The sequence below is a fragment of the Desmodus rotundus genome, chromosome 8 (genome assembly GCF_022682495.2).
Source record: "Desmodus rotundus isolate HL8 chromosome 8, HLdesRot8A.1, whole genome shotgun sequence".
In the NCBI taxonomy this organism is placed as follows: Eukaryota; Metazoa; Chordata; class Mammalia; order Chiroptera; family Phyllostomidae; genus Desmodus; species Desmodus rotundus.
Genome location: NC_071394.1, coordinates 11,373,125 through 11,398,698, shown reverse-complemented (window position 1 = coordinate 11,398,698; position 25,574 = coordinate 11,373,125). Strand labels below are relative to the sequence as shown.

Genomic DNA, 25,574 nt, shown 5'->3' with positions numbered 1-25,574 from the left:
CTAACTGAGCTACCTGGTCAGGGTGCTATTTTTCTATGTTTATGTTTGAAGTTCTATTGCAAGAACTTCTGTAAGGGCTTGGAGCAGCCCTGATTCTTTCCATTGACTTTTGGTTTTTCTGATCATCCATGTGGTAACTGACATCCTTTCAAAAATATGCCTTTTTGCTAAAGTTAGCCAGAAAATTTGTTTGCAACCCAAAGAATCTTATACCCATCTGTCCTTTATTCAACATTTTAACCAATGGCTGTTCTCTCATCACTATACATAAACATTTTAATGTAATAAAATTTATTTAACTTTATATATAATGTATAATTTATTTTAAATAGGTAAATACATATTTCTTGGTATTTTGTGCTTGTTTCTAGAGTTAATTAAAAAAAACTGGAAAACCCCACAACCTTCATCTATCCAGTCATTTTTTTGACTATGCAAACCTAAGAATATATAACCATTCACTAGACGGGTTTCATAAGAATGCCCAAGATGTGGACAATTAATTATTAGCAAATCAAGGTAAAAACTTATTTACAGCCTTGGAGTTAAATAAATCCAGCAGAAGCAGCTTTTAAAAATATAATTGAGGTGATTTTGTATCTTAAAAAAAAATAGATGCAATTAGCTAGATCTCACACTCCTTTTCTGGAATCTGGGGTTCCCTTCACCATAGCTCCATGGGCCTCCATTTTCTATTAACTGTGTTTTACTAATCTGCTTCTTAGTCTTCCACTCTCCTTACCCACTACTGTCATTAAGTCAAGTGATATTTATTTAGCATCAACTATGGACCTAGCGTTGTAAGTGCTGGATCTAAAAATCATAAAACAAATAAATCTTAGTTACTGACCTCAAAAAGCCTATGATCTTATAGTGAGGCAAACATTAAATAAACATATACAGTTATAAATTATGAAGTGTCATGTAAGAATATTGGGATTGAATGAGATTAAAATAGAAAATCTATTTTAAAGTTTTAATTCAAAAGTTGTATCTAATAGAGTGTCAAGAAAACTACTCTAAGATGGTAACGTTTATGCTGAGAAATGAAGGATAGGAGTTGCACACTGGTGGTAGGAAGAGCATTCTAGGCAAAAGGAACAGCATGTGAAAAAGCCCAGAGGTAGTAACAAGGCTAGATAGTGGTGGCTGGAGTGTTGTGGGCCAGGAGAGTGAAGCTGAAAGGTAGGCAGAAGCCATAACAAAAATCTGCAATGGGAAGCACTGAGTATGAGCAAAGGATATCAGATCTAAGTTCCTTGAAGTAATATTTTAGCTACTAGGTAAAGAATGGATGGCAGGGGCAAAAGTAGAAAGCGATACCTATTGAGAAGTTCGTGCAGTAGTATAGGCACATGGCTATACCGACTTAAAGAGTCAGAGGAGAAAATGGAGAGAATTGAGAGGCATTTTTGATTTTTCTAATCAGGGTTTGGTAATGAGTTGGAAATTGAGGGAGAAGGAAGCTTTAGGTTTCTAGCTTCAGCATTTGGATGGAAGGTAGTGGCATTTCTAAATTAAGAGGAACTCTGGAGGTGAAGCAGGTTTCAGGGAAAGGTCAAAATGTGTTGGTTTGTAATTTAGAAAAGTGATATGGCCTGGATATATAAATTGGGAGTAGCTGATATACAGGTAGTATTTAAAACGTTGAGAGCAGAAAACAACACCCGGAAAAAAAGTATAAAGAGGAGCCTAGGACCAAGCTCTGAAGAACATGAAGATTAAGGATAGAGGAAGGCAACCATAAAAAAGGGGTGGGGTAGGGTAGGTGGGGAGCCTTGGAATCTGGAGGGAAAATAATCATACAGGATCTGTCCAGAAAGTATCCAGCCACAAACTATGAAAAATACATTTATTGAAGAAGATACAAGAAACATTGTACATAGGACAATGACGCCTCCGTCCCCTTCAAAGTAGGGACCTTGGGACCTCACACAGTTCAAAACACTGCAAAATCCTTTGTTGGAATCACCATCAGCTGCCCCGTCGTATTTTCCTGAATCTCATCGACAGTCTGAAATCTCTTCCCTTTCAAAGGTGATTTTAGTTTTGGGAACAGCCACAAGTCGCAGAGTGCCAAATCTGGGCTGTAGGAGGCCTGAGTCACCTGGGTGATTTGATGTTTCACCAAAAAGCTCTGCATGAGATGTGATGCATGAGTAGGTGCATTGTCGTGATGAAGCTGCTAATCACCAGTTGCCCATAGCTGCAGCCGTTTTCATCATATTGCATCTCCCAACCGACAAAGAACATTAAGGTAGTAGTACTCCTTATTAATTGTTTGGCCTGGAAGGGCATACTTGTGATAGACAATACCTTCCCAATCAAAAACACAGTTAACATGTGTTTTTGGAAAAAATTGTTTCAAGGAATACATGTGTTCTATCACATGGAATGATGCCGAGTGGTAGAGTAGTACACATTTGATTCAGCACAATGGCAGTTCTTGGTCCCCTTAGTAAGTATAGTTGGAAGTATTTTTGCAACCAGCTATGCTCTATTCCAATCATGCCCTTCCCCTTGACCAAAAACCAAAACCCAAACCAGGTTATAAAAAAAAAAAAGCAAAAACCATTCTCCTTCCTTTTGTTTTGAAACTTGGAGCACTTCAACCTCAAGGTGAGGAATTCCCCTTCACACAAAATCAATTCGGAACTTCTTTCATCGCCTTCCTCATCTTACTCTTGTATGACAACTTTCTTCTTCCTTATCTTCTGAGGAAGACTCATCTTAAGAGGGAAAGTTTTTCTTTCTCACCAGCATTACTTCTAGACAATTATAACTCCTTCAATTCTGGAGGCCAGAAGTCCTAAATCATTATGACCAGGCCAAAATCAAAGTGCTGGCAGGGCTGCTCTCCTCTGTTCTTGCTTCTTCCAGATCCTAATGACTGGCTGCCAGCATTTTCTTGGCTCATGGCTACCTGACGCCATTCTTTGACTTGGTTACATTGTCTTTTCTTCTAAAATCTCATTCTGTTTCCCTTTCATAGAATACAATTGTATTTCGGACCCACACAAATAACCAAGATCCTTAATTTAATTAGATGTAAAGGACTCTCTCCTTTTTTGTTTTGCCATAGAAGGAAACATTCATAGGTTCCAGGGATTAGGATGAAGGTATCTTTTGGGTGGCCATTATCCAGTCTTTCACAAGAATTATGTGTAAAATATGGACTATAAAGACTATTCTCTTCTGCCTCCCTAGCATCCCACTATTACCTGAAAATCAAGATGTTTCTAATTGTATTGAACTCACTTTTCTCTATTGCTGTCAACATCCCCACCAATCCTCTGGGAGTTTTTCTTCACAACTAAGGAATCATCTTTAATGTACACTGTATTACCAAACAAGGTCTCACTAAACTTTCCGCTCCAAAAATGCCATTGAGGACTTCCTTTTGACTGTCTTGCTTGTAGTCTGTCATTTTTCTAGACCATCTAAGAAAAGCTTGCAAGTCCACTTGAACATGCCACCTGTGTGCTCAAGGACTCAGTGGGTTCTTATTTAGCTTTTACTTCCTATAAGCAGCAAGTCCTGAATAAGACATTTCGAGACCCTAAGCACCAAAAATATTGTCCCCAACTCCTTATGTATCCTGTATGCCTTTGTTGGTTAGGATTGCATTCCATTATCAATAATAGAGATCTACCCAACAACAGCAGTTTAAACAAGATAAATTATTTCAGTTTCAAATAAGAAGTCCAGCTACAGTTAAGGGCTTCAACAATACCCTAAAGTTATCATGAGCAAGGTTCTTTCTCTTTTATGAAAGTGGTCATAGGTTCTATTTTTGAGGTCATCTCATAGTCTAAGAGAGGTTCTAGAGTTCCACCCATTATATATACATAAAACATGTCTTTTCCAGGCAGCAGGTAAAAAGGAAGGACAGAAAATGCTCTCACCTCTCCCCTTCTCCCTAAAGAGCTTAAGAGCTTTCCTAGAAAGTGTGCACTTTCTTTTGTGCCTCATTAGCCAGAACATAGTCACATGGCCACATCTTGCTGCAATATAAGAACAAAAATATAATTTCCCAGCAGGATACACTGCCCAGGCTTTGTTACAAGAAATGAGAGAATGCATATTAGGGGGCAAACGAGCACTTGTTTCCTGAATGTCCTATTCTAAAGTCAGTTTTCACTTCCACTTTATCCAAATCCTAACAAAATCCCTCATATTATGGGGCAACCTCAATTGCATTATTTTGTGCAAAAAAGTACCATGGGAGGGGGCGGAGGAGGGTAGTGAAGATCTGAGTCTGAAATAACCACAATACCATAGTACATATTTATAGGGATCCCTGAATCAATTAAAAATAAAAAGGCAAAGGGGGAGTATAACTTCCCACTACTTAAGTGTGGGCTGTACTTAGGGATATTCCGAAGTATAGTAGTACAAAAAGGGAAGAGTAATTTTACAATGGAGAAATCTAACAAACATTACCTATGCCATCTGATCAAAGTCAATCAAGTCATAAATCAGATTAATAGTAGGTGACTTGATATGATCACTTTCTTTTTGTGATCTTACTCCCAAAATTCCAGTGCAGTCAAGAAAAAAAAGACTCATTCCAACAGAGAAGCATCTTCAAATCACTTAACCAGGAGTCCTCAAAACTATTAGGTCATCAATTAGTGGATTGTCTTTTTGTTGTTGAGTTTTAATAGCCCTTTATATTATCTGTAGAAAAAGCATGAAGGTTTTAAATTTTGATTAATTCCTATTTACCTAATTTTCTTTTTGCTGCTAGTGTTTTTAGTGCCATATTTAAGAAATAATTGCCAAACTCAAGGTCATAAAGAGTTGTCCTTGTTTTCCTCTAAAAATTTGTTTTAGCTCTTAAATTAAGGTCTTTGATCTATTTTGTTAAATTACTTTGTATACAGTGTGAGGGAGAGGTCCAACCTCATTCTTTTACACATGCATATCTAATTTTCTCAGCACTATTTGTTAAATAAACTATTCTTTCCCCCCATTGAATGATCTTGGGCACCATGGTTAAAAATCAATTGATCATAGATATATGTATGGATTTACTTCTGGGCTCTCAATTCTATTTCATTGGTCTGCTATGTTTGTTCTTTATGTTAGCACATTTTTTATTGATGTAGCTTTGTGAAGCTTCTGTTCTGGAATAGGGAAGGAAGTGTGAATCCAACTTTTTCTTCTTTTTCAAGACTGTTTCAGCTATTCAAGGCCCTTTGCAATTCTATTACGAATTTAGGATTGATTTTCCTATTTCTGAAAAAAAGGCCACTGAGATTTTAATAGGTATTTCACTAAACTTGTAGACTTCTTTGGGAAATATTGCTACTTTAACATTAAGTCTTCTAATCCATGATACAGGATATCTTTCCATTTATTTAGGTCTCATTTAATTTCTTTCAGCAATATTTTGTATTACCAGTGTACAAGTCTTGCACCTCCTTGGTTAAATTTATTTCTAGGTGTTTTACTGCCTTAGATTGCTACTGTAAATAGAATTGCTTTCTTAATTTCCATTTTCTATTATTATTCATTGCTAATTTTTAGAAATACAACTGACTTTTATGTATTGATCTTCTATCCTGAAACTTTGCCAAATTCATTAATTAGTTTCAACAGATTTTTTGTGGATTCTTTACAATTTGCTACATATAAGATGTCACCTGTGAATAGTTTTACTTCTTTTCATTTTGGATGCCTCTCTTATTTCTTTTTCTTTAATTATTATAGACTGACTTTACTCTTTTTAGATTTTATTTATTTATTTTTAGAGAGGGGGTGGAAGGGAGAGAGGGAAACATCAATGTGTGGTAGCCTCTTACAGACCCCCTTACTGGGGACCTGGCCCACAACCCAGGCATGTGCCCTGACAGGGGATCGAACCCTTTGGTTTGCAGGCTGGCACTCAGTATACTGAGCTACACCAGCTAGGGCTGACTCCACTTTTAAGCAAAAAATGAGAATCATTCCAAGCTTGCTAGTTCAGAATGGTTTTGAAAATACACAGGAATGTAGACATATTACTTCCCATGTCTGTAGACAGTATGTCAAGAAAACAGGAAACACATTAGTCTTTGTAGCTAAAAGACATATAGCATATAAACAGTCCAATGTAAACAGTATTGCAATTATGTTTAGGATATTTTTAAATGATAAAGAAATAGAAACAAATTTGAGAAACAACTTTCAGATTTATAATTTATTACAAAAATTATACATATAAAATAAAATCCTACTTATAAAAGATGCATCTGGAATAAATTATAATAAACTTCAATAAAAATAGTAATATATGTGTGTGTGTGTATGTGTGTGAATCCAAGAATACACACATACCTGAATGTTTTCAGTGACTGGCATTGCTTTATGCATTACATAGATAGCATCTATTAATTAAGGTATCTGAAATACTGGATTTTAGGCTTTAAACACAATATCCAGATAAATCAGCAAAAGGCAGCTCAACTTTGAAACCATATTAGGATCCAGAATCTCTCATATGAGGTCATTATCCCCTATTCCTTTTGAAGGTTTCCAACAAAAGCTATTTTATAAGTATTAAATGGCTGCTAAAATTAAATGCATGGCGGTGAATGGTTTTATTCTTTTAAGAAAGAAATGTATTTTTGGTATCATTAATACAAAATTTATAATATTTATATAATTGCATATAAAAGGTATATATAGAATATAACCTAAACACAAATTTAGAAGAATATAAAGTTTTCAAATATAAAAAAAACTCTGTGCTAATAAAAAGCTGTTTAACAAAGTAGTTATATGTTTGTTGTGTATACTTATAAAACTTAACTAAAAATATTTTAAATATTTATTAACTCAAATTAGAATTATACAAACGTTCATCTAAAAAGAATTGATTTTGACATTTGAGTACAGGATTGTGGCGCAGCCAGAACTTGTCAAGGGCCCTCTGGCAAATCATGACTTGAACACTGGCTTTTAAGTGAATGGGCGGGGCAACTGAAAAGCAGATGGGAGAGGGGCACTGAAGAAAACAAAGACAACAAAATGGCTGGCAAATGGTTAAGTTTCTAGCCTGATACAATATACTATTATTAAAAAAATTAAAAGTGCTTAAAACAAAAAATGTCAATGTCACTAATTACTCTTCACTGCTATAAAACATCAGCTATCAAGTAACTTCATATTAAGAGTTGGTCATACTTCGACTGATATGCCATAGCATTACTATTACTATAGTGCCTTGTTCACTCAAACTCCCAGCATTTTCAGTTATCTCTGTACTTTATATTACATGTGTACATAAATATTAAGAAGGTTTAAATATTTTTATTTAACTATTTTAATCTTTTCCTTAAAAATGCAGGATTTCATCTTGCATCAATTATGTGAACATGACAAAAGTGAACTAAGTAAAAAACAGAATACGAAGAATCTATGATACCATGACATCATGATCTGGAACAACTGAAGTTTTCTACCTCTTGTTCCATTTTCTAGATAAAGGGTAGGAAAGAAAAACAGTAAGTTTCAACATGGAAAAGTTAAAGAAACATTACTCTATCACTATTTTTTCATTAAACACCCTTAAGAATTTATTACCCATGTATATATCTGATAGTGAAAACAGAAATTTAGTTTAGAATTTAGGACTATCACACGAACTGAGATCACTGATGAGACTTCATTATTTAAATCCCTTTCCAATGAGTCTGAGATGCGGTCATCTTATGTTAAATTCCAATAGTTGTAACTAAGGCACTGATGTACTTACAGGTATTAGTATTTTATATTTTATAGGTACTAGTATTTACATTATGCTATGTAGGTACCACAGTATACTTTAGTAGGTAGGCTAATTACTATATATAAAAATACACTAGTAGGTATATAGTTAGTACCAGTAATATTTATATTCTACTATATAGGTATCATCCAATATCTATTTTTTCTAATATCTGTTTTTAAAAGTTAGTACTCTAATGCCTACTGTAAAGCAGTATTAAGACAAATAGGTCTATCTTAAAAAGGGGCTAGATACCTTCAGTACATACACAAAATAAAGACTTTTCAAAGTTTACTGATACTATAGTTCCACTGTTTATACAAGGAAAAGGCAAACTAGTGAAGTGCATGATAACTCAATTTTTAACACCTAGAAATAATCTACAATGCACATATTAAATGGTCTTTAAAAATTCTTATAAAATCAGTCAATTCTTGCATAGATTTTTTTACCTGAATAAGTGCTGTTTTGTCATAATCCCTGCGATGCTGATAAATACACTGGCTGATTACAGCATACAAATTTTCCAACTGAAAAATATTGTATTCTTGACTCTTTTTAACAGCAGTCTTCAAGAGATTCTAAAAGAAAATATGAGTGTTTACATTCAAAAGATAATTTATCTTGAGATATTTTAATTTAGAAGATCTTGGGAATTTTTAGCATGTCAACCAGAGAGAGGGCAGACCAAGTCATCTGACGTGACATGACAGCCTCCGATAGTGGCTCTGTGGTTTAGCTGTAGTTAACTTCATCATTACTTTGTGATCCTGGTCTCTGCCCTGGTAACCAAAAACAATAGCTGAGGAGGCTGTCAATTTCAATTCTAGCCATGAATCTCTACAGTCAAATTAAAAAATAATCTCAAACTAGATTAATAAGGAAAAAGGCAACATTTTTTTGCAGGACATTTTATTGTACTATAACTAATTCCATTATGTGGAACAGAAAGAGAAAGAACATAACTGGTGAATTACCTTACCAGTTCAGGGTTCTTTTTCTTATAAAAAGGATTTTCCATCTGCTTAGTGTTTTTTTCTCATGACTGAAATGGACTCAATGGACTTCTGTGATTCCTCAAGTCTGGCCCTACCAGGATATGTCATTACCTCATAAAACATGTCATTATGGCTAAGTAAAAACTAACTAAAATAGTCATAGGTAATAATCATAAAAACAATGTATGGGATCAATGATGTAGACAAGTCTGCTAAAACTGTATCAACATACTAGCCACCTCCAACCGTCACCTTATGAAAGTTATTCTATACCAAACTTATCCTTTAGTATTAAAGGATAAATAATAAAGATTATAATATTAAAGGATTAAATAATAAAAGATCATTATTTATTACATGCCAAATTGATACAATATACTACCATTACAGCCCTCATTTGGTGAGTTATGTTGATAATCTGCACAATGAAAGCATTACAATTTTAATTCACATACTTTTAATCGCTCGTGGTCCACAACAAGTGAAGGTGTAGGCTGAGAAAGAATTGCCAAAGCCTTTTCAACACTGATGAGCTGCTGTTGCTCTACTTGGGAACGTCTAGCACGAGTCATTCGCAGAGTCCACATTTCTAGAATGAATAATTGAGTAACATTATTATTTGGCTCACGGACATTATAATGCCTAAAATAAGTATTAGGTGGATGAAATTGCAGAACATAATTAGTAAGGCACAAATATCAATTCTGGTATACTGATTCTGCTGTAAGATTAAGATGTTGCCACTTACACATTCAAAAATTAAGAACATTTGAGAAGTATATCTCAAATTGAGTATTTTAGGGGATCCTCAAATGTCTTCTACTTAAGCATAAGACAGAATTTAAGAGCTGTAAGGGACCTCAGTAATCTAGAATAGGAGTTGCAAATTACCACCCATAGAACAAATCTGGCTTACTACTATAAAGTTTTATTAGAACACGACCACTCCCATTTTACATCGGCATGTCAGTATGGCTTTTCTGGTAGGGTTGAGTAGCTGTGATAAATACTGTATGGCTAAATATTTAGTATCTGGCACTGTACAGAAAACTTGCATATCCCTGCTCTAGAAGAATCTACTCACTGATAGATGAAAAAAATGAGGCCAAGAGAGGTGAAGACTTTTCTAAGGTGAACATACCTATTTGTTAGCCCAGACAAGAACCCAAATCTCCTGACATGTAAACAAGTATATATCCCACAAAATAGTGTCCTTTTAAAGAAGATAATAACAGAAAAACAAAACAACTCTGAACTCAAACAAAACATACTAAATTACATAGTCAGAAGATTAACATTTAAAATACCCACATTGGAAAGGCTGTGGCTTAGTCCATTCTGCTATGATTACTCAAACACACTGGAACTCATTTCAAGGAAGCCCTTGAAAAGGATTTTCTTACAGCATATAAGCCACTGAAGAAAACCAGCCTCATTAACTTAGTTAATAATTTTTATTGACCAAAATAAATGTTTGACCCTGTTATCACTCTTTTTACTTTGTAAAACCAAATAATGTTTGCCTTTACCAAAGAACAAACAAATCTGTCAAAGATCCAAGAAGATCCAGATGAAGACAATTCTCAATAAAAAGCTTTGGGAACAGGATCATTAGAATATAAATAATCTTGGATTTAATCTACCAGGTGAACAGAAGAATGATGGGAGTGAGTAATGGTTGTTCTACACCACTCAGCAAGAGTCATAGGAAACTGCTTATCTTGCTTAATGAGACGGTATCCTGCTACCTTTAGCCAAAAACTATATAGCCTAAGCACTTTGCTGAATGCTTTCGATGAATTATTTATCCAATCCTCAAAATATCTCATTACCTGCAACTATCTACCACAATTTTGCAGAAGAGAAAACTGAAGCTGATATGGCAAGAACCTTGCCTGAGGCCACAGGCTACTAGGTAGTGGACTAGGGGCTCAAATCCAGGTTTGTTTGATACCACAGTGTGCTTTTAACAACAGTGATTTACTGACGTTAATAGCTATTAAACAAAGATAATGCTATCTTTCCTAATGAATTAACACCTGCACTATGAAAGACAAGGAAAAAGGAATAAATTGAGATGGTAATTAGCCACTTAAGAACTCTGAGTAAAACATCTTTTCAAATTAGTAAGTTGTTTGAGACTTACCTTTTGCTTCATTTTCATCAGATATATTTATTACTTGAGAGCTTAAAGCATCTCCATTGCAAGCAATCTTATCTTTTTTCAATTCTGTACATGCTGTAGCCTTCCCAGATTCAAGTTCTTTCTCAATATTACAGGTACTTGAATTATTTCCCAAATCTATTTTGCTTTCAGAGCCATTTTGCTGCATCTCATTTTCTTCCACTGAAGACTCTCCAGTGTTTCCGGTCTCGTTGGGGTCAACACTTGTATCGTGATTTTCCTCTGTATCACTCTCAATTTTGTCACCTGTGACATTTTGGCTACCATCTTTTGTCTGTGAAATCTTCCTTCGTTTTTTTATGGTGCCTAAGTACCACTTTGACTTTTTGCGGATTTTTCTCTTTAACTGAGCTGCAGAGAATTGGAAACAAAACAAAATAAAAGGATAAAAGAACATTCAACAATTTACTAAAGTCTAAGTAAGTGGAGGAAAAAATACTGATATAGAATAGAGAGTTTAAGAAACCACCACAGTTTTGAGTGGTTGGAATATAGAAATAGAAATATATAGTACTATGAAAAGGCAAAGAAGTGGGTAATGATCCATCATTCTGAGGTGTCTGAATTTTACTTGAAATAATTTTTTAAAGTCTTGAATAATTTTAAGGAGGGCAATGAATGATCTGCTGCATATATTACTAAGAACACTTTGATAGTAGTTTAAGGAATGAACCACAGAAAAAGCAAGATTAAACATGGCTTAGAATTAGTGTCTATCATACAGGAGGAACTCTTCTAAGTCTTTCATGTGTATTTCAATGACTGAGAGTCATTGACATTTCACTTTTAACCTGATCAGGCTTGTTACCTCTACCAACATCATTTTACAGATGAAGAAACTAAGGCACACAAAGATTAAACTTTCTAGACCAGATACAGTATAATCATATAGCAATATTACGCTTGGGAGATTCATCTATACTATTAAATGTAGTTCAAGTGTAATCATTCACACTGCTGTATAATAATCCACATTTTCCCATTCTATTGTAGATGGACATTTGGGCTGTTCCAAGTGTTGGACTATTAGGAATACTTGTTCTATGAACATTCTTGTATGTGTCTTTGGTGAAGGTAACGTACACAGTCCTGTTGGGTATATAGGTAGGAATGGATTGTTTTAAGGAAGTCATTTTTTATGTCTTCAATTTCTATATGTATATACTTGCTTAAAGTCGATTTGACCAAGAACCTTCTGGGTAGTGGAGGTCTCTTACTGGTTTGCCTTTTTCACCCTTTCTTTCCCTGCTGCCTCTTCCCATTTTTACAAAAGTAGTTTCCCTTATTCTATCTATCTCAAATCAATTACCCCAGAATAGACAAACCTGCAATACAATAAGGGAAAATTCCAACCCCAGTTAAATACATACACACATTTTTAAAATTTCTGTTTAAAAGCACTGGAGGTCTAATGGCAATGAGAAATTATGACAACCAAATCTGGAAAAACAAAAGAAAAGCTGAGATGCTAAGAAGTGAGTTTCACATTTATGGGACTTAAAGAGCAAAAAATGGAAGTAAGACCCTGCCAAGGAAGAGAGGTCTTTGGAAAACCCATAGGCTTTGGATTGGCACCCGGTGAAGTTATACCCTAAGGACAAAGAGGAACAGAAAATGACCTGGATTTTTAAGAAATGAAAATCAGTTTCAAATCAAGTCAATCCACAATTAGATAAAGGTAAACTGCAACATAGATTTATTTTTAGAACAGAAACTTGTCTCAATATTCACAAAATCAATGTAATTCATTACATCAATATAAATAAAGGAAACCAAGAGAGAAAGTAAAGAGCATTGGAAGAGCATAAAGATCGTAATTTCATAAGTAAAAATTACCCAAGTGTGCACTTACCAGGAGTGCTGCAAGCCACAGGAGTACTGGGTGTCTTTAGCTTTTCATTCTGCTCTGGATCTGATCTTTTATCACCAGCAGGAGTAGAATTTTGCTTTGGCATCACATGGTAATAAGATGGGGCATATCTGGAGGAACTACAACCTTATAAATAGACATATGATATGTCAAGTCAAATATCCAGATTTCAAAACTACCTGAAAGATTAATTAAAAGGACTTACACTACATCGAGCATCTTTTTTTGATGCCAAATTATTTTCCTACCTCTCTTCTTTCTAGATTCCTGAATTTCTTCACAAAGCTTCTCAAAGTCTTCATCAAGTTCTTCTTTAATTATTGCATAGGCAGTATCTCTTAAAGCACAGGCTCTGTGCCTAATGAGACGATCTGAGAAATAAAGTATTTAAAAATTTCTCAACATTTTTGGTTAAGATTGTAGCCATTACCATTCCTTTTTTAGTTTTATCATGAAGAGTTAACAGTTATTGAAATTGTATTATTCTCTTCTTTGTGCTAGTTTAGTGTTCTGGACATCTAATTCAATATGGCAGACTAAATTCAAACAATTTTATTGCTATGTTCTATCCAGATTCCTTTGAAGTATCAGGAAAAAAATATAGAAATCAATCAATAGCAAGACTAAATAATATTAATGACCAAAAAAAAAAAAAGGCAACCCAGAAAGGAAGGCTACCTGTCATTAGTGAACCAGAATGTAAAAGATTTTTGGAAGCAATATAGGGAACATTACTGCACTGACAGAGAAACTAAGCAAAGATAATGAAAGAACAACCCTACACTAGGAAACACTGGATAAAATCCTCAAATGAGTCCAACTGCTGTAAACTGGAATATGCTGAGGTAGAAGGCAGACAAACAAATACAAGCTTGACTGAATGCGTGCATCAGTCTCTCTCACAGGGCAGTAGGTTTCAATATTCACACCCAAGGTGTAGCTATAATATTAGAAGAGATGTTGGAAGGGGCTTCTAATGGCATCTGGGCCTGAAGAAAAGCAGGGCAAAGCTGAAGCATTGGTTTCTGAAATGTGGGAGCATGAGAGTCACCTAGGAGCTGGTCAGTAATGCAAATTCTCAGGCCCTTATCCTCTATCTACAGAATCAGAAACCCCAGAGATGGTTCTAGCAATATATACCTTAGCAAGTCCTTTAGATTCTGACACTTGATAAAGTTTGACCACCACTGGTCTAAAGTAATTTTAGGTTGCCACATGGACAGAAAGAGAAGCAGCAGCAGCAGTGTGATTGCAACCAAACAGAAAAAGCCCTCTGCTTCCTGGGTAAATGCTTCCTTCCTTCCACAATTAAGGGGTACTCCAAGTTTGGAAGCCTGTTTCCCACTGCTTACCTCCAGGACTCTGAACTATATATATATATATATATATATATATATATATATATATATATATATATACACATATACATATATATATATAAGGAAAAGCCTAGGGAAGGTAGAGTAGAAAACTAGTGAGCTTTTCAGTTGCTAAAGAAACTCAGTAGGTCTCTATGCTAATCAGTCTAATTTATAAGCACTACCAACTGTAAAAGACAATGTACTAGAGGAGAGAGTCAATGAAGAAAATGGACTATTAAAAAATATATTATCCACTGGAAGTATTAAGGACACTGTATCCATAAAACAAGAATAAGAAGCCAAAAAACAAAGCTGAGAAAAAATTATTTTTGGAAATGAATAAGTTTATCACAAATATGTAAATATTTGAATGCATAATTATATATATGAGCAAATATATAACCTTATTATTAATAGACTGCATGAGGGTAGAATGGGTATATGCATATAAAAGGTCTGGAAAGATATCCTCAAACTTAACGGTGTCCACCTCTTGAAGAAAGGAAATGGGGCACTTTGGTACTCTGAATGTAAACTGTTTATCATATAGCAGCACCTGGTATCCAATCAACCTTCTAAGTGTTAGCTGCCCCCCATTCCACCCCGTGAAAAAAAACTCCCTAATGCTCACCTCCAGGATCTCTATCTGGATTGTATTCTAAAGCATTACTACAGATTAGATCAATATCACTCAAATAGTCTTTCACAGTCAGATACTTGTGGAGATCAATTTTACTGATTACAGATGAAAGGTCCATTGGTTGCTTTATTACAGTCACATAATCAGGAACCTAAAATTCAAGCAAATGACCAAATCACTAAATTAACTCTTGAACATAAAAACATTCGAGTAAAGTTTCTTTGCCAGGCGATATAGGAAAGAATAAATACATAAGAAATAATGGTATTGTATTAATATGAAAGTTTTGACTTATTTAAGGTTGGTTTTATTTTGTATTTATTCTTATTCTTGGGCAACTATATCTCCAGTTACATTCTATTCCTCTTTCTTCAACCAATGTCACCTATCTTCCAATATAAACTTAAAAGCTCACTCTCCAGCTCACTCTAACTGTGTAGGTTAGTATCATTATTAGCATTAAGGCACTCACAAATTGAATGTTTGGGTTGAGCAAATTTGTCTATTCTGTGCAGAAAAGAAAAATGTGTTAGATAGCTATTGAAGTTTCCATGTGCTTATGCAGTATTTGGTATGTTTCTATATAAGAAAACAAGTTCAGCCCTGGTTGGTGTGGCTCAATGGATTGAGTGCCAGCCTGCGAACCAAAGGGTCCCCAGTTCGATTCTCATTCATGGCATATGCCTGGGTTGCGGGCCAGATCCCCAGTAGGAGGCGTGCAAGAGGCAACCACACATTGATGTTTCTCTCCCTCCTTTCCTCTCTCTAAAAATAAATAAAATCTTTAAAACAAACAAACAAAAAACCCTCTAGTTTTGAAGCATTATAGTTTAAAACACATTTGATCCAAAGGTTAAATTAATACCTCATCAGGGTCAACAGGTTTAGTGAATATTCTGAATCGCTTGTCAATAGCAAGCCTATGTGTAACGTTTCTTAAGAAAATCCTCAGTTCTCTAAATGTATCTTCTTCTTGTTCTTCCAGCCGTTTCACTTCTTCTGCTGTTAATGGTCTTGGTTCAGGTGGTGGTGCTACTGGGAGTACCTCCAAGGCCTGTAAAACTTCACATAAATAGAAGATTTTTTAGTTGTTACTCTCTCATTATACCAAGTGTGACAAATGATGCAGTGCACATGGTAGTCAGGCTTTCAGGGGTAATCCTCCTTACATCTGCCAGGAAGCAGAGAATTTGGAATACTAAAGTGCTACCAAAATCTCTACCTCTATATTCCCCCAGCAATACCAGGTAACTTGTAACTGGAATACTAATTCCCAAGTCATGGCCTCTGTTCCATTTTGAGATCATTTAAGGGGCCATTAAAACTTAGAGTGCATTATGGGTATTTCCAGGACAAGAATATTTTTACTATTAAAAAGTCTTCTTGCTCTGGCTGTTGAGCCTCAATGGTTTGAGTGCTGGCCTAAGAATCAAAAAGTTGCTGTTTGATTCCCAGTCAAGGTATATGCCTGGGTTACAAGCCAGGCAGGCCCCCGGCTGGGGGAGTGTGAGAGGCAACCAATTGATGTTTCTTTCCCTCTCTTTCTCCTTCCCTTCTCCTCTCTCTGAAAATAAATAAAATCTTTAAATTTTTTTTTTAAGTTTTCTTTACTAATTTTTGAACTAACTAAAAATGATGGTATGTTTCAAATATAACAAAAGCTTAATTTTGTTTAAACAGACATGCACTGACTAGTCAAGACAAAAAAAAAAAGGAATATGAGAGTAATGCCCCAATAAGTTGGCAATCTACTATTAAGGAAGTAAGAGACATAATTACTACATCAATATATATTAGTAGTATGAAAGGGTAAAACATTAATTTTGCCTAAATATGTTAGGGAAGAAAATATGAGTTATATCAAACAAGAGAACAAAGAGTTCCTTAGGCAGAGATGGGGGATGAGGAAAGAAGCATTGCTAAGAGAGCAAGCATGAATAAACTTATGAAAGGGCAGAAATATATGTGTATGGTTTAAAGTGAGTGCTTTGTAAGGAAAGAGGTGGGAGAAATGGGATAATGAAAAGTGCCAAAAATGGGCTGAGATAGCAGATTTGAGCTATTCTATGAAGTTAGGCCCAAAGTCCACATAGACTGAAACTATACTTGAAAGGCCTTGTGTGCTTTAAGAACTTTAGTCTATTTGAATGAGGGAAAGATTTTTAAGCTGTAGAAGTACCAATTTCATGCCCAAGGTTTTAAGTTTGTGTTATTAGAAGATGGAAAGGCCATTAACTAATATTTTATTCCCATTTTCTCAAAATTATTATATATTAACTTTGATATAGGAATTAACCTGCTTTCTTTTTTGATATAGGAGGCATAGCAGCTTGTTTGATAATTAAATCTTCAAAAAATTTTGTCCGTTCTTCTTTACCAGGTAACTGGACATTGAAAATTTCTCCATAATCATGTATAAATAATTCTTGCACCTTAAAAAAAGAAAATAATGCAACAATAGGTTATTATACACATTTTTTATGACAATCCAAATTGTTTAATAAAGAATTTTTAAAACAATTTTTACATCTTGAATTTATAAATAAACCAGGTATATAATAGATTAAGAACTAAAAAAAATGGGATCTTTAAAACTCAAGAGTCTGGTAACTGACATGGTAATATTTACTTAAAGGGTTTGTTGAAATCAATTAATTCACTTTCACAGCCCAAAGTAAAATATGAGAATGAGTGGTTGTTCAATAAGAATTAAGATGGAAAAATAACAAGTGCTGGTAAGGACCTGGAAAACTTAGAACTCTTGAGCTGGTAGAACTGTAAAATAGTGTAACCATTAACATTCAGTTAACAGTCATCATTAAAAACAGTACAGTGATTCCTCAAAGAGCTAAACATAGAATTACCATGTAACCCAGTATACATATATGAAAGAACTGAAAACAAAGACTTTAAGAGCTAGACAATCCAAAGGCTCATCACCGGATAAATGGATAAACAAAATATACATACACCCACAATGTAATATTATTCAGCCTTAAAAAGAAATAAAGTTTTAACAAATGCTACAATATGCATGAATCTTGAAAACACTGTGCTAAGTGAAACTAGCCATTCACAGAGACAAATCTGTATTATTCCACTTACATGAGCTGCCAAAGAAAACAAAGGCAAAACATATCCAAGTGAATATTTCCAAACAAACCTAGACCCTTCCCAGTATAATTCTTAGATGATAATAATGTTAAATCCTCATATGATGCTTGCATACTTTAAGATATACGTGATATAGAGAGATTTACATTCATAGTTTTTTTTCATTTTCTGCTTTGCAAGGTCTGTGCACCAGCATTATAAAATGTTCTTTTATATACTATGATACAAACATTTTCCTCCTATTGCCTCAATATCATTCATGGAATGCTTCTATTTTTACTAATTAATTTACTAAATTACTATGTATATAAAAAGTGTATTAATGACTAATAGACTATATTCCATTAATCTACACATTCTAGTGCAAATCCAGTTTTAATTACTAACTTTCTGGTATGCTTTAATAGAGTCTGGCAGAAGTAACACCTGCTTGAGTATGGTTGGTAGGGCATATGAATGTGTCACAGAACATGAACAGCAATTTGATCATTTAACCTAAAATATCATATGGTGTGCTTGAGTGTGATATTATTATGTTACAGAATTACATGCTTATGATTCTGTAATAAAAGATTTTATAATAAAAAGGAGGTATTATTTGTGCCAGACCCTGTATTTGGTAGGCCAAAAATCTCATTGTTTTTTAAAATTTTTCTTCAAAGAAATGTTTGAAGAAAATTTTTTTTCCTTCTACATTGAATTTTAAAATCTACTTATTTTGCTGGGATTTTATTAGAATGTGTACCTTCCCCTCCCCACTTCTGGTGGCCTGAAAATAATAGGTGGTATTTTGATTCTTTTATTGTTACAAGTTTTAATGGACATATCTAAGGTTCTTTTTCAACCAAACTGTAAGGTTAATCAACATCTACACAGCAGGAAAAAATCTAAATGTGCTTTTACTTCCTTCTTCTCCTTCACAGTTATGTCCCAGTGCCACTTCAAGTTCAGACTAAGACCAAATTAGTATGTTTCACATTCCTTAATTTTTTTTATCATAACTTTGTAATAAGTTTTACTGTTTTCTTTGCTCACTGATTTGTATGACGCTTCTACAAAATAACATAACCAAGAGAAATAATCCTTTAGTAATTCTTTCAGTTAGGGGTTTATGGGTAATAGTTTCTTAGGGATTGTATATTCAAAAATGTCCTTATTTGGCTCTCTCTCTAAATGCTAACTTAGTTGAGCAGAAAATTATAAATTCAAAATTATTTTCCTTTAATATTTGCCAATGATATATCCAATATGGGGTTAATATCCAGAATTCATAACGAACTCATACAACTCAACAACAAAAGAACAAACAATCCAATTAAAAACTGGGCAGAGGACCTGAATAGACACTTTTCCCAAGAAGATATGCAGATGGCAAACAGACATTAAAAAAGATGCTCAATGCCACTAATCAGAGAAATGCAAATTAAAATCACAATGACATACTGCCTCACACCTGTCAGAATGGCTATCATCAATAAATCAACCAATGAGTGTTGGTAAGGATGTGGAGAAAAGTGAACCCTTGTGTACTGTTGGTGGGAATGCAGATTGGTGCAGCCACTATGGAAAATGGTATGAAGGTTCCTCAAAAAATTAAAAATAGAACTCCCTTATGACCCAGAAATTCCACTTATGGGTATATATCCAAAGAAACCCAAAACACTAATTCAAAAGAAAATTTGTACCCATATGTTCATAGCAGTGCTATTTACAAAAGCCAAGATATGGAAGCAACCCAACTGTCCATCAATAAATGAGTAGATAAAGAAACTATGGTATATACATACAATGGAATATTACTCAACCATAACAATAAATGAAATCTTAACATTTGTGACAGCATGGATGGACCTAAAAGGTATTATGCTAAGTGAAATAAGTTAGAGAAAGACAAACACCATATTTTGTTTATAAGTGGAAAGAACAAAACAAACAAATAAACAAAACTGAAACAGACTTATATGCAGAGAACAGACCGATGGTTGCCAGTGGGCAGGGCAGTTCAGGGACTAAGTGAAATGAACTAAGAAGTACAAATTGGTAGTTACAAAATAGTCATGGGGATGTCAAGTACAGCATAGGGAATATAGTTAATAATACTGTAGTAACTATGCCTGTTGCCAGGCAGGTACTGGAAATATCAGGAGGGGGGAACACTTTGTAACATATATAAATGTCTAATAACTACTATGCTGTATACCTGAAACTAGTACAAAATAATACTGAATGTACACAGTAATTGAAAAATAAAATTGAAAATTATTCTCCTTCAACATTTAAAAAATATTGGTCAGTTTCTTCTCAGTAGCCATTATTACCAATGAAAAGGTAGAAACAATTTGATTTTCAGTCTTTTCTAGAAATTTTTTCGCTTGGAAGATTTTTGTGTACTTTTGTCAGTCTGAAATTTTACATATATGCAGGCCTTTTTATATCTATCAGTGAGGACACAAGGGACCTTTTAAACCTGAAGACTTACGGTATTCTTTAATTCTACAAAATGTTCTATTATGTCACTATTTTTTCTTCTACATTTTTTTTCTCCTACAAATCCGATTAAATGGATGTTAGACCTACATCTATCTTGTCCATTTCCTTTAACTTTTTCCAATTCACTCTTAATCTGTGTCTGCTCCTTTTCAGCCAGCCCTATGGTTTTTTAATTAAAAAAAACATGTTTATTGATTTTAGAGAGATAAGAAGGGGGGAGAGAAAGAGAGAAACATCAATGTGAGAAACATCGATTGTTTGGCTCTCGTATGCACCCCAACTGGGTATTGAACCCACAACCTAGGCACATGCCCTGACCAGGAATTGAACCCCCAACCTTTTGGTGTATGAGACAACGCTCCAACCAACTAAGCCACACTGGCTGGGGCAGTCCTATGGGGTTTTTAATGTTGGGGGTATAACTTACAATGTCTCTGATTGGTTCTTTCTGCAAAAGTCTGTTGGTGATGTGTGGATATGACTATGGAGTTTGTCCTTCCTCAAATGCTTATTTATAAGCTCATCTCTGCTTTGAAATTTCTGCTTATCCACTAATGATTTTTCTGTTTAGTCTAACATCTATTTCCAGTGATTATGGAAGAGGCTAGCCTATACTGGAAAAAGAATGTGTCTGTCATTTGTATTCTGGGACTAGGGGCTTCCTATTCCTTCTGATATCAACAGCCATAGACAATTCACTGCTCTGTCACAGTAATCCTTTGGCTCATCTTCACTGCTCTAGCTGAGGACAAACTGCTACTCTTTGGCATGGCCAAAAGTGAAGAATGCCAAATTACTTCAAAGTTATCCAAAGGCTCTTTCAATTCCTTCCTAGCACTGACACAGAGCTAGAAATCATTCATCAGTCCTTTCTTGTACATGCTTTAAACTATGGTTTAATTCCCACTGTTTTGTTGTTAATGGATTCGTGGAAGTTTCTAATCCACTGATAACATTCTTTCTAATTTTTCCATACTGCTCAGAGTTGTTAGAGCCACTCATTTTTGACCTCTTGTATATAAGAACTCTGAAGTTTTGAAATAGACAAACTTTAATGTAGCTAATATTTCACACAGTATTTCTCATATACCGAAGTCCAATCCTATATTGACAGTATCACTAAATCACTAACGACTATACAAGGCTCAAAATATTTATTTGCATCCATATAAACTAGATTATTCATCTTTTTAAATGAGCAAATTCTGGTCCTGTGCCTATTCCACCATACTCTACAGTGGGGAACTGAGATACTCTACCCAGTTTACAATTTTATGCTTAGGAAATATTAACATAACAAAAGAGAAGCTATCCTTTAAAAAATATTGTTAAGTACAGAATTCCCACATTCTTAATAAAGTTATTCCACATTAAACTGATTTTCAACTTCTCTATATCTGTATACAGGAAGCGCTGCTAGTTTTTCTTACTGCCAAGAGTATAAACTTATTTTTGTTTCTAACTTCAAAATAATTAAGATTTCTAATTGACAATAAATATAATAAGTCAGTGGTACAATGTGGCTACTAAGCAGCAATTCTTTACTCTGTAAACCAGAATACTGCTAGAGTACTTAATTCGTTCTGGGTACAGCCTTTCAAAAGGCATATAAAGAGAAAAACATTTAGGAGAGTGACCAGAATTATGAAGAATCTAAAAGTATGTGTAATGTGTGGCAGAGCCGGCTATTTTATCATAGTCCATGTCCTCTCCTCTTTGCACACACTGCTATATCATATTTCCTAGTCTCCCTTGCAATTAGGTAGAGCTATGTGACTGAGTTTTAGCCAACATAATGTGAAAAGAAATAATACACATCACTTTCAGATCAGGCACATGAATGAGCCACTCCTTTTAGCTAGACTGAAGGAAAGCAACCTGGAAAGCCATGTGATGGAAATGAAAACTCTCTCAGCTCGAGTGTCTAAATGACTCCATGGGGAGTAGACCTGCCAATCTAGTCACCTGCCTGGTATTGTTAAGTGAGCAAGAAATACACTATTGCATTAGTAACCCCAAGGACTATTCCATATCATAGAAGATATGTTTAGTGTGAAAAAGCCTGGGTTAGAATGGGAACATAGAAATGAAGAGAGTATTAAAATATACAAGAGTTGCCATAATGAAAATAGATTAGACAGGTTCTATATAGTACCTATAGTACCTGGGAAACAAATGGAAATTAAGAAATGGAAGCCTCTCAAAGTAAGTTGATTTTTTAGGATCCAGAGCTAACATAATGAAAAAACTGTTTTGACAAAGGTAGGATATCAACATAAAGGAGAGATTATATAAGAAGAATCCAGAACTAGATGATTAACTAAACTAAAACCCTTACGGATTTCCCACCCTAAAAATCTGTAATATCTATAGAAGGTTGCCGAATAATGGTGTTTTATTCACCATTGTTTTGTTATAATGTTGGTGAGAAGGAAATTAACTCTTGTTTATATCAATAAGCCTAGAGTAAAACTGGTTTTATCATACATTGTTTTGACTCAAGTCATAGAACCTACTGATGACACTATGTGAATGCTTACTGCAATTAATGTTCTTTTCCCAGCTTATTCAACTGTCACTTGAATAATCCACAATCAACATTAAAACAGCCATCAGGGACATAATCTGATCCTTGATAACTTTCTAACTATGTTTCCTCCTACTAGGCCCTTTACTCATTCTGCTGTAGCCACCCTGGCCTTCTTGCTAGAAGTGTGTTTGTTTCACACCAAACACACTTTTTTTTGCTTCAGAGCCTTTGCATTTGCTTTTCCTCTGCCAGGCAGCTTTGTCCTTTGGATACTCAAATGGCTCAGGATACCTTACATTTTTCAGGTCTTTGCTCAAATGACATCTTCTTAGTGAGGTTTACTTAGCCTATTTGACACTGTGACCCTACCACACTCTTTTGGCACTGCTTAGCTAAATCTTTCTCCACAGCAATAGGTTAGTATATTTATTTATTTTTATTTATCTCCACCTCAACTGAAATGTAAGCCCTAAGAGGATACAATTTTTTGTCTATATTGTTTATTGTTATATTCCTTTTGCCTAAAATGATGCCTGGCAGAGAATAAGCACTCAATAAGTATTTCTCTAACAAAATATTTGAATTTAGCTTCCTACCAATTCTCTAAACACTACAAACCAATTTTGTGAAAGGTATTGAAAAATTGATTAAATTCATTCATTAAATGAAGACATACAGAAGCCTACGATGTGCTTATTATATACTCTGGGAATAGAGGTGGGAAAAAAAGTCCCGGACTGCACATTTAGCTGGGAGAGACAGACAAACAATTCATATTTAATGTCAAGGAAAAGATAAAAAGAAAGCAGAGTAAGGAAAAAGAGTGTTGGGCAGAGGAACTACTACCGTAACTGAGAAACTAATCAGGGAGGAGTCTCTGAGGTGGTATCTGAGCAGAGACCTGAGGAAAGTAAAGCACCATGCCAGGCAAGTATCTAGAACAGTACTCCAGGCAGAAGAAGCATGAACTATTATTTGTTATTGGTAGTTGTCTAAATTGGCATAAACTTGGATAGTAATTTGGTACCATCAAAAATGTTCAATGTGCATATTCTTTAACTGAGCTAGTTATTCCACTTTTAAGAATGAATGCTAGAAACCATATAGTAATGCTTGTACAAATTAAAACCCATGGATGCAAAATACATAAATAAATAAAACCCAGGGATGTTTACTGTAGCAGTAAACTAGAACAACCAAACACCTATGGACAAGAATTTGGATAAATACATTGTGGTATATCAAGACAATGGAAAAAGCCATGTTGCTATTAAAAGGAGTAAGAGTTATGTACTAGAGAATATATAAGATATACAAAGCAAATTGCAGAATACTATACATCATACAATTCCATTTCTAGGAGAGAAAAAACTTTATAATGTAACCTTACTATACACATACACATATACATACACCATCCTGCCTAACAAGTACATATACCAAATACTTAACAATGCTATCTTTCCTAAGAAAATTTTTTATCATTTTATTCACTTCTGAAGCACTTGGAATTTTTACAAGTTCTTATTATTTTAATATAAATAAATTTCTTTTTAAAGTACAATAATTTTGCCCTTACAAATTACCTCTTCTGGTAGAGCAGAATGGGGTTTGTCAGAGGTTGCAAGGAGTAAAACTGGAGCAAATGAAGGAATATTCTGTAATAATGTGATAAATGTGGCTTTCAGTGTTGGTCCAACTATTTCCCACCACAAGTGGATATGAGGAACATATACTATACTTGGTGCTGTTCTCTTAGCTTCACGAATCATCTAGTAAACAGAAAAAAATTTACAGTCAGTTAGAAAGTCAGCACCTTAGTAATGCTATGCTTCCCCCAACCCCACAACCTTATTTATAAATGTTTTGTCTCATATTTGGAGAACATAATTGCTTCGCGCAATTAGAAAACAGCTCAAGAAATGTAGAAGACTTTTCTGCTGTAACAACAGTTAAATATAAAAATATGAAACACCTTGTCATTAAAACATTTTAAATATAAAAATAGCAAAAAACAGAAGCAGAAGAATACCTGAGTACTTACAACACAGCAGTCACTGTTTTAAGTATAATTCTCACAACAGCCATACACAGGAAATAAAATTACTTTCCCCATTTTAGGCAGAGATATCTAATAACTCTCCTAAGGTCACTTAGATATTCTTTAATGACTAAGAAGTTATGCATTAGTTTTATTTTATAAACCTAAAGTTACAAATCAGGAAACAAACAAAAATATACAAAAAAATGAATCAATTCTAGACTTTGTTTTTAGAAGACTGCTTTGCCTTATATACAGCTTATCTGTCTGGGTAACAATGAATGACCTGGGCACACGTTTCTTCAGGGGATGTAGCACTGACTCCAAATAGAACAGGAATGTCCAATGTATACACTGCAAGTTTTTCCAAAGCATGGATGACAGCTGGTGCCAAATGAGAACCTTGACCAAATCCTGGTTCTCCCACTATCAATATTCTTGGTCGAAAAGAAATAGGTTGATAACAAGCATTTCTGAAAGAAGTGAGTAATAAGCAATGTTTTAGAAAATAAAAGTTTAATTTTTTCTCACAAATTACCAACTATGAACTTACATAACTCAAAAATTTTGAATATTTTGTTGGCCAATCATA

The 25,574-nt window shown here is 34.5% G+C and overlaps 1 protein-coding gene across 2 annotated transcripts in view; it reads right to left on the bottom strand.

The window, feature by feature from the left end:
* Positions 1-1,854: 1,854 nt before the first annotated feature.
* The window catches only part of ATAD2 (ATPase family AAA domain containing 2), a 63,865-nt gene continuing 40,145 nt past the window's right edge, over positions 1,855-25,574 (bottom strand). Inside the window, exons 18-28 of one of the 2 annotated variants that reach the window (XM_024572173.4) lie at positions 25,269-25,455; positions 24,528-24,713; positions 17,104-17,239; positions 15,673-15,869; positions 14,799-14,958; positions 13,055-13,177; positions 12,789-12,932; positions 10,898-11,287; positions 9,207-9,340; positions 8,206-8,334; positions 1,855-7,463 (exon numbers count right to left, since the gene is read on the bottom strand). In XM_024572173.4, the coding sequence (XP_024427941.2) occupies positions 7,419-7,463; positions 8,206-8,334; positions 9,207-9,340; positions 10,898-11,287; positions 12,789-12,932; positions 13,055-13,177; positions 14,799-14,958; positions 15,673-15,869; positions 17,104-17,239; positions 24,528-24,713; positions 25,269-25,455 (1,831 nt within the window). In that variant the 3' untranslated portion in view covers positions 1,855-7,418. The remainder of the gene's footprint in view (positions 7,464-8,205; positions 8,335-9,206; positions 9,341-10,897; positions 11,288-12,788; positions 12,933-13,054; positions 13,178-14,798; positions 14,959-15,672; positions 15,870-17,103; positions 17,240-24,527; positions 24,714-25,268; positions 25,456-25,574) is intronic. The other variant, XM_053929720.1, reaches the window with a different exon arrangement.